The sequence below is a fragment of the Cydia amplana genome, chromosome 12, assembly GCF_948474715.1.
Source record: "Cydia amplana chromosome 12, ilCydAmpl1.1, whole genome shotgun sequence".
In the NCBI taxonomy this organism is placed as follows: domain Eukaryota; kingdom Metazoa; phylum Arthropoda; class Insecta; order Lepidoptera; family Tortricidae; genus Cydia; species Cydia amplana.
This window is the reverse complement of record NC_086080.1, coordinates 7,128,359-7,141,240: the sequence shown is the minus strand read 5'-3', so window position 1 is coordinate 7,141,240 and position 12,882 is coordinate 7,128,359. Positions and strand designations below refer to the sequence as shown.

General features: G+C 43.3%; 2 protein-coding genes across 2 annotated transcripts in view; one reads left to right on the top strand and one right to left on the bottom strand.

Moving 5' to 3' along the window:
- LOC134652897 (ESF1 homolog) overlaps window positions 1-12,882 on the bottom strand; it is a 273,742-nt gene that overhangs the window by 236,287 nt on the left and 24,573 nt on the right. The gene's annotated exons all lie outside the window — the stretch shown is intronic.
- The window catches only part of LOC134652879 (trifunctional purine biosynthetic protein adenosine-3), a 40,263-nt gene that overhangs the window by 19,314 nt on the left and 8,067 nt on the right, over window positions 1-12,882 (top strand). The window contains exons 8-17 of the mRNA XM_063508069.1: window positions 2,998-3,214; window positions 3,516-3,714; window positions 4,637-4,844; window positions 6,220-6,467; window positions 7,113-7,259; window positions 7,991-8,156; window positions 9,582-9,666; window positions 10,131-10,377; window positions 11,616-11,731; window positions 12,210-12,345. Of these exons, the coding sequence (XP_063364139.1) occupies window positions 2,998-3,214; window positions 3,516-3,714; window positions 4,637-4,844; window positions 6,220-6,467; window positions 7,113-7,259; window positions 7,991-8,156; window positions 9,582-9,666; window positions 10,131-10,377; window positions 11,616-11,731; window positions 12,210-12,345 (1,769 nt within the window). The remainder of the gene's footprint in view (window positions 1-2,997; window positions 3,215-3,515; window positions 3,715-4,636; window positions 4,845-6,219; window positions 6,468-7,112; window positions 7,260-7,990; window positions 8,157-9,581; window positions 9,667-10,130; window positions 10,378-11,615; window positions 11,732-12,209; window positions 12,346-12,882) is intronic.

Below are 12,882 nucleotides of genomic sequence, written 5' to 3'. Positions count from 1 at the left end.
AATAATGTTTACCATCAACGAGCATGATTGTACATTGTAGGCCCCTTAGCTTTGCTTATTCTTATTTAATGTATTGGTATTTAATGGTGACAGCAGAAATATCTCTTGAAACAGAAACGATTCAGAATGAAAACCAAATCAAAACAAATAAGGTGACGGCTGTCATTCACGATCCAAATTCCACAGATAAAACACAGATGACACGCGTTTTGGAATTATTTGAACACAGTGTTGCTAACCCGCGATTTTTCAAATTTGCCGCCTTTTACTACTGACAAGATTTGGTTGACGGACTTTATAATGTAAAACCAAGTCGGTTATTTTAATCAGTGCCAGGGGGTGTTAAAACCGTATCAATAAGATATCTTTAATTTGTAATACGTATAATGACTTGGCCAATAACCGACTTGGTTTCACATTATATCTCAAAACTTTTTTGTAGTAAAAGCGGTGCGAAACTGGCACCTTTTTACATGTAATGTTTTTGATGGGATCTCATCTCTTTTTGTAGACAGTCCTTCTTTTCGGGTACTCATACCCATACTATGTATACACATATCATATTTAAACACATCTTCATTCATACTCACATCGTACATCGTTGTGTACCTTTACTTTACCTACTATTTGTAGGAACTGCAACAGTAACTTTGTAATATCATATATTTATATAGGATTACAAACTTACTTATGCAGTTCTAAGATCTTTAAAACGTGATTGATATTGCAATATTTTTAGGTTTTCTATGGCTTGATAAGCTAAAAACTACTTATGTTTAAAATTTGAAACTTGTGGGTATGCTAGAAGTATGAGATCGAGAATGATGATCGGTGAGTGTATAAATGTGTCAGTGTCGAAACTAAGGAACTTTGACGTACAATAATTCTTAAACTACAAGTTCAGATTTAATGTTTTTGAGAATGTATCTTAAGCATGTTAAGCCCTATATGTCACTGAAAATTCAGGGTTCTAGCTTCAGCCAGCACAAAATTACAGGACGTCGAAAATGGCCTGAATCCCCTCCAGAAAAGGATGGTATGGCGGTGCCTCATTGTTTTGCTCGACTTGGCGGGGGCACTGCCGTGCCCCCAGATTTCGCGCCTTTTTTTACTGACAAGATTTGGTTGACCAGCGTGCCCCCAGATTTCGCGCCTTTTTTTACTGACAAGATTTGGTTGACCAGCTATATAAGATAGGGGTTTAAAGGTGTGTGCAACACGACCCTTTAAATGACAAATAAAAGTACGGGAGTAGAAAATAGTATTTTATGCAACCGTTGTTTAAGAGGGGTCAAAAAAGGCGAGTGGCGTGAGTAACAATTTGAGGCGAAGCCGAAAATTGTTAATAAAGACGCCACGAGTATTTTTTGACTCAGTTAAACAACGTTGCATACAATACTTTTTCTACGACCAAACACTTACTTTGAAATAAAATTGTAAATTTAACAAAATATTTTTCATGTCATCAACGTTATCTACCTGTTTTTAGTGATTCTTGTGCTATTACTGATATTTCTTCAGGTGTAGACACTAAGTTTTTGTCTTCATCCATTTTAACTTGAAAGACACACTGTTTTTTAACACAAAAGTTAAGTTTTCATTCGACAGGCACAATAGTATTCATATTCAAGATTCACAATATTCAAGAAGTAGCAAAGAATGGAGGGTACGAGCGGGAAAAGAATGAATGAAATTAAAAAAAACATGTCTATGGTTCACTTATTTGTCAGATATGACATTCACACCCATACATGACATTCTCACTTATGGGTGCGACGAACCAAGATCGCGTTGCGGTGCGACAGTGTGTTACGACTATAAGGTTGGCAACAATGTATTTTTTAAGTGGCCATTACACGAAGTATCGTAAAAGAGCCAAAAAGATACTGCGTGTATGCACAAATGCTTTTTTAGGGAATAGACTAAAGACTTGTCTTGACAACTTTAAGATAGGGTTTTAAAGATGTGTGCACGACGACCCTTTAAATGACAAATAAAAGTACGGGAGTAGAAAAACAATTTAAACGGGTTAAACATGTAATTTCAGTAATGTTTTTAGTTAAAATTGTAAAAAGAATGTGTAGAAACAAAAGCGTACCTTCATGCAACGCCTTCATGGCAACGACGAACATTTATGTTCTCAACCATTTTGCAAAATGTGTCAATAAAAACACAATCAGATATATAAATAATTATTTGAGAGCTATAAAATAAAACATAATCTTCAAAGTTAATTCAAAGCATGTTAATTGTGTCTTCCTCGTCTGTATATAATTCTTCCTTTTTTATTTTCATAGCAATCACGTCCTGGGAATCTGCAAAAAAAAAACTATATAACACACAATTAAAATTAAATTAAATTACATCTATATAATAATAGAACTTAAAACCAAATTCTGTAATCCTAGATTGAAGGAAGAGCAGAATTTTTAACAAGCATTTGGAATTAAGACAGTTTTTTTGTTAATGTCTTATTTTATGTAACCTTTCAAATAAAATTAATAAATGTTATTTTAATTGTTAAACAATTACAGGCCTATCAGTTTAATTTCTCATATTTACAAATTATTCATAAAGGTAATATAGAATAGAATTGCCCCACTGCTGGATAAACATCAGCCGCCCGAGCAAGCTGGTTTTCGCCCTAGTTTCTCCACAACAGACCACCTCCATACTTTAAATCAATTAATAGAAAAGTCCAACGAGTTCAACGTGCCTCTATAACTTGCTTTTGTAGACTATAGCAAAGCATTTGACAGCGTTAAACACTTCGCTATATTTTCCGCCAAGCAGAGTCAAGGTATAGAACCGACGTACGTTGGACTCGTTATTGAAATTTTAATGAGGTTAAAAACCCACAGACTATACATGATTAACGATTGCTAGGAATGTAAGGGGCCGATTCGCATATTTTTATGTAGAGGATGTGGTAACTATATAATATAGCAATATGTATTTTATATACAATCCGTTTCTAATGAAACATTTTCTTTCCAGAATCAACGGGCTCTCGTACCTCCAAGCCGGTGTCGACATCGATGCCGCAGCGCTGCTAGTGCGCAAGATCGAGCCTCTAGCTACTGGGACGCATCGCCGTGGCGTCCTAGGCCGCCTGGGGTGCTTCAGTGGCCTGTTCCAGCTCGCGGCCATGGACCCGCTGCTTAAGGATCCCGTGCTGGTGCAGGGGACCGATGGAGTCGGGACTAAGCTTAAGGTATCTTGTCGCAGTTTAAAGCCCGACCCACATGTTGGACCAAACTTGGAGTGTCTAAACGCAGCTATACGATGGAATGAGATCGCTATAATACTTGCTCCTTCTAACGCATATCTGCATCCTATGGTACTTGAACATTTGGCCAAATATGGTTTAAGAAATGCAGCCAATATTGTAACAATTTTTTTTAAGCCTCATATGTATTTGATTGTATTGCCTCGGTCTGAAGGCTAGTTAGTTGTAGAAAGGATCGATAGGGGGCGTGAGTTAGCTCGCTATCTTTCGTTTTCGTTTTCAACAGATAGCGGAAACCATGAAGAAATATGACACGATCGGCCAAGACCTGGTCGCTATGTGCGTGAACGACATCCTCTGCGCTGGAGCGGAGCCCTTCGCGTTCCTAGACTACATGGCATGTGGCAGGCTACAAGTTGATGTTGCAACGACCATTGTCAGCGGCATCGCTAATGCCTGTATACAGTCCGGCTGCGCGCTGCTGGGCAAGTTTCTTCTTTTGTCATAATAACAGTCTTAACAGGTAGGTAGGTAGGTGGTACGCGTGAGCGTTACCTACTAGGCAAGTTTTCTTGTCATTTCATAACTATTAGCATAGAGAAATATAGTAAGACAAGAGTGCTCACTCCATACATCAGTTCAGACTATTAATTTCAGTGTCTACATCTAGCATCGAGTAGCGGAACTATCAGTACTGCTACTTGACAATAGATGTAGCACCGACCGGAAAGTCTTATGCTAAACAACATAAGACTTTCCGGTCGGAGCTACATCTATTGTCAAGTAGCAGTACTGATAGTTCCGCTACTCAATGCTAGATGTAGATACTGAAATTAATAGTCTTTTGGTATCAGAACTGATGTATGGAGTGAGCAATCTATGTATTTTTTTCTCTATGCTATTAGCAAAGAAAATAGAGTGAATAGAGAGTTACTGTCATGGTAAATTATATAGCACCAGTACATTTACTGCCATCTTTTGACAAAAGATTAAAACTGTGAAAACGCCATTTGACTTTAACCCTTATTCTTTCACTGATATGTGTTAATTTGTTAAATATTGAAATTAACGCCATCTATCCGAGTGTAGGCCAAAGGTATTGCGCCATCGCTCGAAAAAATTGCACCATACCCAAAGGTATTTTTTAAGCCTACCATCGGTGAAAGAATAAGGGTCAAAGTCAAATGGCGTTCTAACAGATTTAATCTTTTGTCAAAAGATGGCAGTGAATTTACTGTGGCTACATAGGTAATTTACTTTGACAATCCGCCTCTATTTCAAATACTCTTTGCTATTAGGTAAGAATTTTCTTATTTCCTTTATCCCTCCCTATGGTCCCTATGAATTTTTGCGAAGTTTTATTATGTGTAGTACATGGGTCCTTCTAATCCTCAAAATTTTCCTCAGGCGGCGAAACCGCAGAAATGCCCACAATGTACGACGTCGGCAAATACGACCTGGCCGGCTTCGCAGTAGGCGTGGTCGACAACCACAAACAACTGCCTCGCACCAGAGAGATCAGAGCCGGCGACGTCGTTCTCGCTCTAGCGTCCACTGGCGTGCACAGCAACGGGTACAGCTTGGTGCAGAAAATCATGTCGGAGACTGGACAAAGGTGTGTACACGAAAATGGAGCTAATCTCTCTCACATTAAGGTTTGTTGCATTGTTACGGGAAACCATTGGCCCGTTTCGCTGTAAGAGTGGTGGACAACCACAAACAACTGCCTCGCACCAGAGAGATCAGAGCCGGCGACGTCGTTCTCGCTCTAGCGTCCACTGGCGTGCACAGCAACGGGTACAGCTTGGTGCAGAAAATCATGTCGGAGACTGGACAAAGGTGTGTACACAAAAATGGAGCAAATCTCTCTCACATTAAGGTTTGTTGCATTGTTAAGGGAAACCAATGGCCCGTTTCGCTGTAAGAGTGGTCGACAACCACAAACAACTGCCTCGCACCAGAGAGATCAGAGCCGGCGACGTCGTTCTCGCTCTGGCGTCCACTGGCGTGCACAGCAACGGGTACAGCTTGGTGCAGAAAATCATGTCGGAGACTGGACAAAGGTGTGTACACAAAAATGGAGCTAATCTCTCTCACATTAAGGTTTGTTGCATTGTTACGGGAAACCAATGGCCCGTTTCGCTGTAAGAGTGGTCGACAACCACAAACAACTGCCTCGCACCAGAGAGATCAGAGCCGGCGACATCGTTCTCGCTCTAGCGTCCACTGGCGTGCACAGCAACGGGTACAGCTTGGTGCAGAAAATCATGTCGGAGACCGGACAAAGGTGTGTACACAAAAATGGAGCTAATCTCTCTCACATTAAGGTTTGTTGCATTGTTACGGGAAACCATTGGCCCGTTTCACTGTAAGAGTGGTGGACAACCACAAACAACTGCCCCGCACCGGAGAGATCAGAGCCGGCGACGTCGTTCTCGCTCTAGCGTCCACTGGCGTGCACAGTAACGGGTACAGCTTGGTGCAGAAAATCATGTCGGAGACTGGACAAAGGTATGTACACGAAAATGGAGCCTATCTCTCTCACATTAAGTGCAAGGCCTGAGTGGACGCTCGAGTTGGGCGTGCGGCGTGCATGTTAAACAAATGCAAGCGTATAGGAGCGGCCTTAGTGCACGCTGCTCAAATCACTTGTGAGCCCGCCGAACGCTCCGCTTCGAGCGTCCACTCAGGCTTTACACTAAGGTTTCTTGCATTGTTACGGGAAACCAATGGCCCGTTTCGCTGTAAGAGTGGTGGACAACCACAAACAACCGCCTCGCATTAGATTGGACACAGGTGTGGTACCCCACATCATTATAGACACAATCTTACTGATTGGGAAAATACACTTAATTTTATACCAGTTGAGAAAACTAGCTCACACACAAGTCTGCGTTATACTAAGTTCTTTCGATCGTTTATATCTTCTATCGTTATTTGTGTCCTTTTTAATTTCCTCTCACTGTCTCTAAACCTATCTAATCCCGCAGCTACTTCGCGAAAGCGCCATTCAGCACCGCCAACAAAACCTTCGGCGAGGAATTCCTCGAACCTACCGGGTTGTACGTGAACGCGCTCCTCCCGGCCGTCAAGAAAGGCTCCATTAAGGCCCTGGCCCACATTACTGGAGGAGGCCTGCTTGAGAACATACCGAGGGTGCTGCCAGCTGGGGTCAAGGTCGTGCTTGATGCTTTGAAGTTCAAGATCAAACCTATCTTCGGATGGCTACAGGCTAAGGGTGAGTTTCCTGACCTATAACCTGATACTCTTATATGTAGATAAATAGATAACAGTTTAAGGTTTAGCTTAAAGCTTTCAAGCTATTAATGGATTGTTTTGCCGTCAATCTTCACTTTAACACTGATTTAAACTTTCACGATTTTTACACATTATTAAATTGTACACCAGGACTTGAAAAAAAAAAAAACTTAATCGCGTATCTAAGTTTGTCGCGTATGTAAGTCCCGGTGTACAATTTAATAATGTTTACATTATCGTAAATATATTAAATAAATGAATATTATTATATCACGTTCAAAGTGGGCAAATGTATATCGTAATACATCTTTATTACCATAGAAATCAAGATTTGTTCCGATATATGTATTTGGCTGCTTTGGCCGTCACTATCTGTTGATACTGACTGCTGAGTGCTGTACGAGTTGGGGATTTCAGTTTTTTTTCATAAAAACAATTTTGGAATTTTAGAACCACGTTTGAAAACTAAGGTCGTTTTAGGGCTCATTTAGACGGCGCGCGAACTCGTATACGATTTTAGTTACATTGCGGACCATTGAGGTTACATCAATTCAGCCGACCGAGGTCGTTTTATTGTGCACAGCACATCAGATGATGTTAATAATCTCATGTTTTTCACCACCAGGTGGCGTCTCTGACTTCGAAATGCTACGTACGTTCAACTGCGGAGTGGGGATGGCGGTGATCGTAGACCCGGTGTGCCTCAACGAGGTCCTAGCCGCCGTGCCCGAGATTCAGGTCATCGGCACCGTGCAGAACCTGGGGAAGGAAGGTAAGTTCAATGTGTACATAGTTACATAGTTGGATATGTCTTTACTGTTTTACAACGGGGTCGTATCTCGTCGCATAATAATTGATTGAGCTAATGTAATGTTACGCATAAAACTCTTTTCGCATAATTTTTCTCCGGCTGAAATAGAAAGTATTTTCGAAAATATTACGTTAGGTTAGGTTTGTTTTATAATTTTTCAGAAAGGTAAATAGTTTCAGCACAATAACAATTCTGTCCGTTGTTGAATGTTTTTTTTTTCTGTATTTTTCATCAATGTATGCCTGTCAAAAGACAAATTGTCTTCTAAAAGTAGAACGTTTGTTTTATGGCAATCCTGAAAAGTGACGCGTTTTTGAACCAAATAAAATTAAAACTAACGAAAATGCGGGCAAACAATACATTATAAGAGCGGTTTCGAACTACGTCCGATCCGAATCCGTGAAAATATGGTCCGAAGTAGCCGTAGAACTATTTATATGGTAATTTATGCACTAGATCCGTCTGATTTCTTTCCGAAATCGGATGACGGAGATCGGATCTAGTGCGTAAATTACCATAGAAATTGTTCTACGGCTACTTCGGACCATATTTTCACGGGTTCGGATCGGATTCGGATCGGACGTAGTGCGAAACCGCTCTGACTTAAAACTTTTTGGGAAACAATAGAGACCCGACTTTTCCGGCATATAGTTTTACTTTTGTAAGTAAATATGTGACAGTTTTGTCGGCAGGCGGACACCAAGTGGTCGTGGAGAACTTCAAGGAAGCCATGGCGCCGCTCACCGAGCCGTTCGGCGGCGCGCAGCGCCAGGGCTTCAAGTCGCTCTCGTACAAGGACAGCGGCGTCGACATCGAGGCGGGGGACTCGCTCGTGTCGCTCATCAAGCCCCTCGCTAGGTAACACTTTATTGTAACAGTTGTGTCTGCACGCGGACACCAGGTGGTCGTGAACTTCAAGGAAGCCATGGCGCCGCTCACCGAGCCGTTCGGCGGCGCGCAGCGCCAGGGCTTCAAGTCGCTCTCGTACAAGGACAGCGGCGTCGACATCGAGGCGGGGGACTCGCTCGTGTCGCTCATCAAGCCCCTCGCTAGGTAACACTTTATTGTAACAGTTGTGTCTGCACGCGGACACCAGGTGGTCGTGAACTTCAAGGAAGCCATGGCGCCGCTCACCGAGCCGTTCGGCGGCGCGCAGCGCCAGGGCTTCAAGTCGCTCTCGTACAAGGACAGCGGCGTCGACATCGAGGCGGGGGACTCGCTCGTGTCGCTCATCAAGCCCCTCGCTAGGTAACACTTTATTGTAACAGTTGTGTCTGCACGCGGACACCAGGTGGTCGTGGAGAACTTCAAGGAAGCCATGGCGCCGCTCACCGAGCCGTTCGGCGGCGCGCAGCGCCAGGGCTTCAAGTCGCTCTCGTACAAGGACAGCGGCGTCGACATCGAGGCGGGGGACTCGCTCGTGTCGCTCATCAAGCCCCTCGCTAGGTAACACTTTATTGTAACAGTTGTGTCTGCACGCGGACACCAGGTGGTCGTGGAGAACTTCAAGGAAGCCATGGCGCCGCTCACCGAGCCGTTCGGCGGCGCGCAGCGCCAGGGCTTCAAGTCGCTCTCGTACAAGGACAGCGGTGTCGACATCGAGGCGGGGGACTCGCTCGTGTCGCTCATCAAGCCCCTCGCTAGGTAACACTTTATTTGTCAAACCAGCAGCGGTATCGTGGTCGCCTTTTTAGGGTTCTGTACCCAAAGGGTAAAAACGGGACCCTATTACTAAGACTCCGCTGTCCGTCCGTCCGTCCGTCTGTCACCAGGCTGTATCTCACGAACCGTGATAGCTAGTTGAAATTTTCACAGATGATGTATTTCTGTTGCCGCTATAACAACAAATACTAAAAACAGAATAAAATAAAGATTTAAGTGGGGCTCCCATACAACAAACGTGATTTTTGACCGAAGTTAAGCAACGTCGGACGGAGTCAGTCCTTGGATGGGTGACCGTTTTTTTGCTTGTTTTGCTCTATTTTTTGTTGATGGTGCGGAACCCTCCGTGCGCGAGTCCGACTCGCACTTGGCCGTTTTTTTATCACCTGTCATGCCATGTGTCACTTTCCCCTTGACAGGTATGGTGATAAATGATAAAGAGCCGGCCATCTTAGCCCTACAGAACTACCACATAAAGTTCCATAAACAATTTTGACGGTGGATATAAATGATTTAAATTCAATATCTAAAAATACATCGTCTTTTACATGCACTACATTTACCTTTACGTACCTTAGGATTTTTTTACCATTTTTTAAAAAGATGATACTTTTAACGCAGGTCCACATCGCGTTCGGGTGTATTGGGCAGTCTCGGTGGTTTTGGAGGTTGCTTCCAATTGAAAGCAATCGAACAGGAATACAAGGTAATTTATCGTATGATTTTTGGTGATGAAACTATGAAATAAAATTTGTGATAATATCCAACATTCTCCCCTTTATTCATAAAACTTGACACACCTCTGTTAAATTTTGTCTCTTTCCAACAAAAACAAATGCCAAGAATACGGAAAGGACAAACGATTATCAACGGCAATACCATTATTGTGGGGTCCCGTTGTTTCCCATAAAGTTTTAAGCCATAATGTATTGTTTGTCATATTATCATTAGTCATAAAACTGAAACCGTTAACATTTCAGGATTTTCGTTAGGTTATCCTATAGACAGGTTAGGTTAGGTTAGGTTTGTTTTATGGCAATCCTGTGATGTGTCAAAGTGACGCGTTTCTGAACCAAATGAATTACGACTGAACGAAAATTCGGGCAAACAATACATTATGGCTTAAAACTATTTGGGAAACAATAGAGACCCCATTATTGTTTATCTCAGGACCCAGTCCTCGTCCTGGCCTCCGACGGCGTGGGAACCAAGCTACAGATCGCCCAGAGGATCAACCAACACAACACCATCGGCGTCGATCTGGTGGCCATGTGTGTCAACGACATTCTCTGCAACGGCGCCAGTCCGCTTACCTTCCTTGACTACTTCGCTTGTGGACGATTGGATGTTACTGTGGCGAGAGCTGTGGTTTCCGGAGTGGCTGAGGGATGCAGGCAGGCACAGGCTGCGCTTATAGGTAAATTAGTAATCACACCTTTTAGCTATTGTTGTTACTAATAATTAGATCTTAACTTTGTGGTTGGCTGGGTCGCCATGTGTGTCAACGACATTCTCTGCAACGGCGCCAGTCCGCTTACCTTCCTTGACTACTTCGCTTGCGGACGATTGGATGTTGCTGTGGCGAGAGCTGTGGTTTCCGGAGTGGCTGAGGGATGCAGGCAGGCACAGGCTGCGCTTATAGGTAAATTAGTAATCACACCTTTTAGCTATTGTTGTTACTAATAATTAGATCTTAACTTTGTGGTTGGCTGGGTCGCCATGTGTGTCAACGACATTCTCTGCAACGGCGCCAGTCCGCTTACCTTCCTTGACTACTTCGCTTGCGGACGATTGGATGTTGCTGTGGCGAGAGCTGTGGTTTCCGGAGTGGCTGAGGGATGCAGGCAGGCACAGGCTGCGCTTATAGGTAAATTAGTAATCACACCTTTTAGCTATTGTTGTTACTAATAATTAGATCTTAACTTTGTGGTTGGCTGGGTCGCCATGTGTGTCAACGACATTCTCTGCAACGGCGCCAGTCCGCTTACCTTCCTTGACTACTTCGCTTGTGGACGATTGGATGTTGCTGTGGCGAGAGCTGTGGTTTCCGGGGTCGCTGAAGGTTGCAGACAGGCACAGGCTGCGCTTATAGGTAAGTTTGTAATTACACCTTTTAACTATTGTTGTTACTAATAATTAGATGTTTTCACTAACATTGTGGTTGGCTGGGTCGCCATGTGTGTGAACGGTGATAGTCCTCTTACGTTCCTTGATTGCTTCGCTTGTGGCCGATTGGATGTTACTGTGGCGAGAGCTGTGGTTTCCGGAGTGGCTGAGGGTTGCAGACAGGCACAGGCTGCGCTTATAGGTAAGTAGTATCCTAAAGGTATCTTCCTTTAAATCAATATGTTAATGTTGGCTGGATCGCCATGTGTGCCATTAACCATTATAAATTGAACCGTAAACTGTAATCGTCCGTTACGGTTTAAGGTTCAATTTATAATGGTTAATGGCCAACATTTTCAATTGCATTAACGTTTCGGCCAACACTGGTGGTGACATACTCTCCAATTACGTTCCTAAATTACTTTGTTTGTGGAAGATTGGCTGTGAGTGTGGGAAGGGCTGTGGTCCTGAGTTTTTTTTTTTATTATAGGAGAAAATACTGTATACTACAGGAGTTAGCTCATTTTGTATGTATTTGTCTTCTCGCAGGCGGTGAAACTGCGGAGATGCCTGGAATGTACGATGCCGGTGTATATGACATCGCGGGCTTCGCGCTTGGCGTTGTTGAGAGGAGCCATATCCTGCCAAAGATACAGGAGATCACGGTAGGAACAAGTGAATGAATGAAAATATTTATTTTCAGGCAACTATTGGCCCATAGATAAATACCTTCAAAACTAGCATACATATCATACAACATATCTTGAAAACTAAATCACACACTATGGCCGCGATGCATTTTGGCTAGTAATTTTTGGCCGTGTTTCTGTCTAATGTTTAGGTTTAACCACAGTCCGGATAAAAGCTCGAAGGTTACTCGTCATCGAATCCGGCACGCAAATATTTAGCGATCTACTACGCAGAGTCGGAGACTGCATACGAATCCGATGTGGCCCGGGGGCCGTTTCTCAAAAGCTTGTAACTAGTAATACAAGCGGATGTCATTTTTTGACAGCTTAGTGTTAGAAAGGGATTTCCACTTGTATTACAAGTTACAAGCTTTTGATAAACAGGGCACTGGTCATTTATCTAAATATTGGAATAGTAAACTTTATTTTTTCTTATTTGATTGTCTGCTTACAGGTCGGTGACACGATCATCGGTCTGCCCTCGAACGGAGTTCACAGCAACGGGTTCAGTTTGATTCATAAACTCGTGAAGAAGGCCGGCTTGGCGCTCAGCGACAAGGCGCCGTTCAGCAAGGAAGGATTGACTTTAGGTGAGTTTGACACCATTAAACCATTGGCCTTTGCGTTTATTGCAGACGATTTATGGTGCAATTCGGAGAGACAATGACCTCTCTAGACTTAACACCGCCTGGGACGGAATTAAGGAAACGCAGGGATGCCCAGCACCTGCATTACCCTCTCGGCTTCACTGTCTTATCCCACAGGAAAGGCGAGCCAATACGTGTGGAGGCAGGTCGGCTGCAGGAATCTGCCGCTTATTTCAGGTTGGACCCTACTCGCGCCTTACGGTATCTCCATTCCGGGATTTAATTTCGGAGTATCCTTCTCCTAGATGGATTGCAAGCCAATGCTAAGAGGTCCATCTCCCCTGTGACGAAACAGCTTTTTGCTTCGTTTGTGGACTTAGTCGCCTCGTACGACACCCTTATCCCATGTGAGGGTTGGCGCTATTCTAAAGCCGGCCACCACACGGCAAGTGGTTAACCGACCATTAAACACTCGTGTGATATAGAATAATGAATTACTGTTGCACTAGATATCACAAAGTATTCAAAGTACAGTGAAAG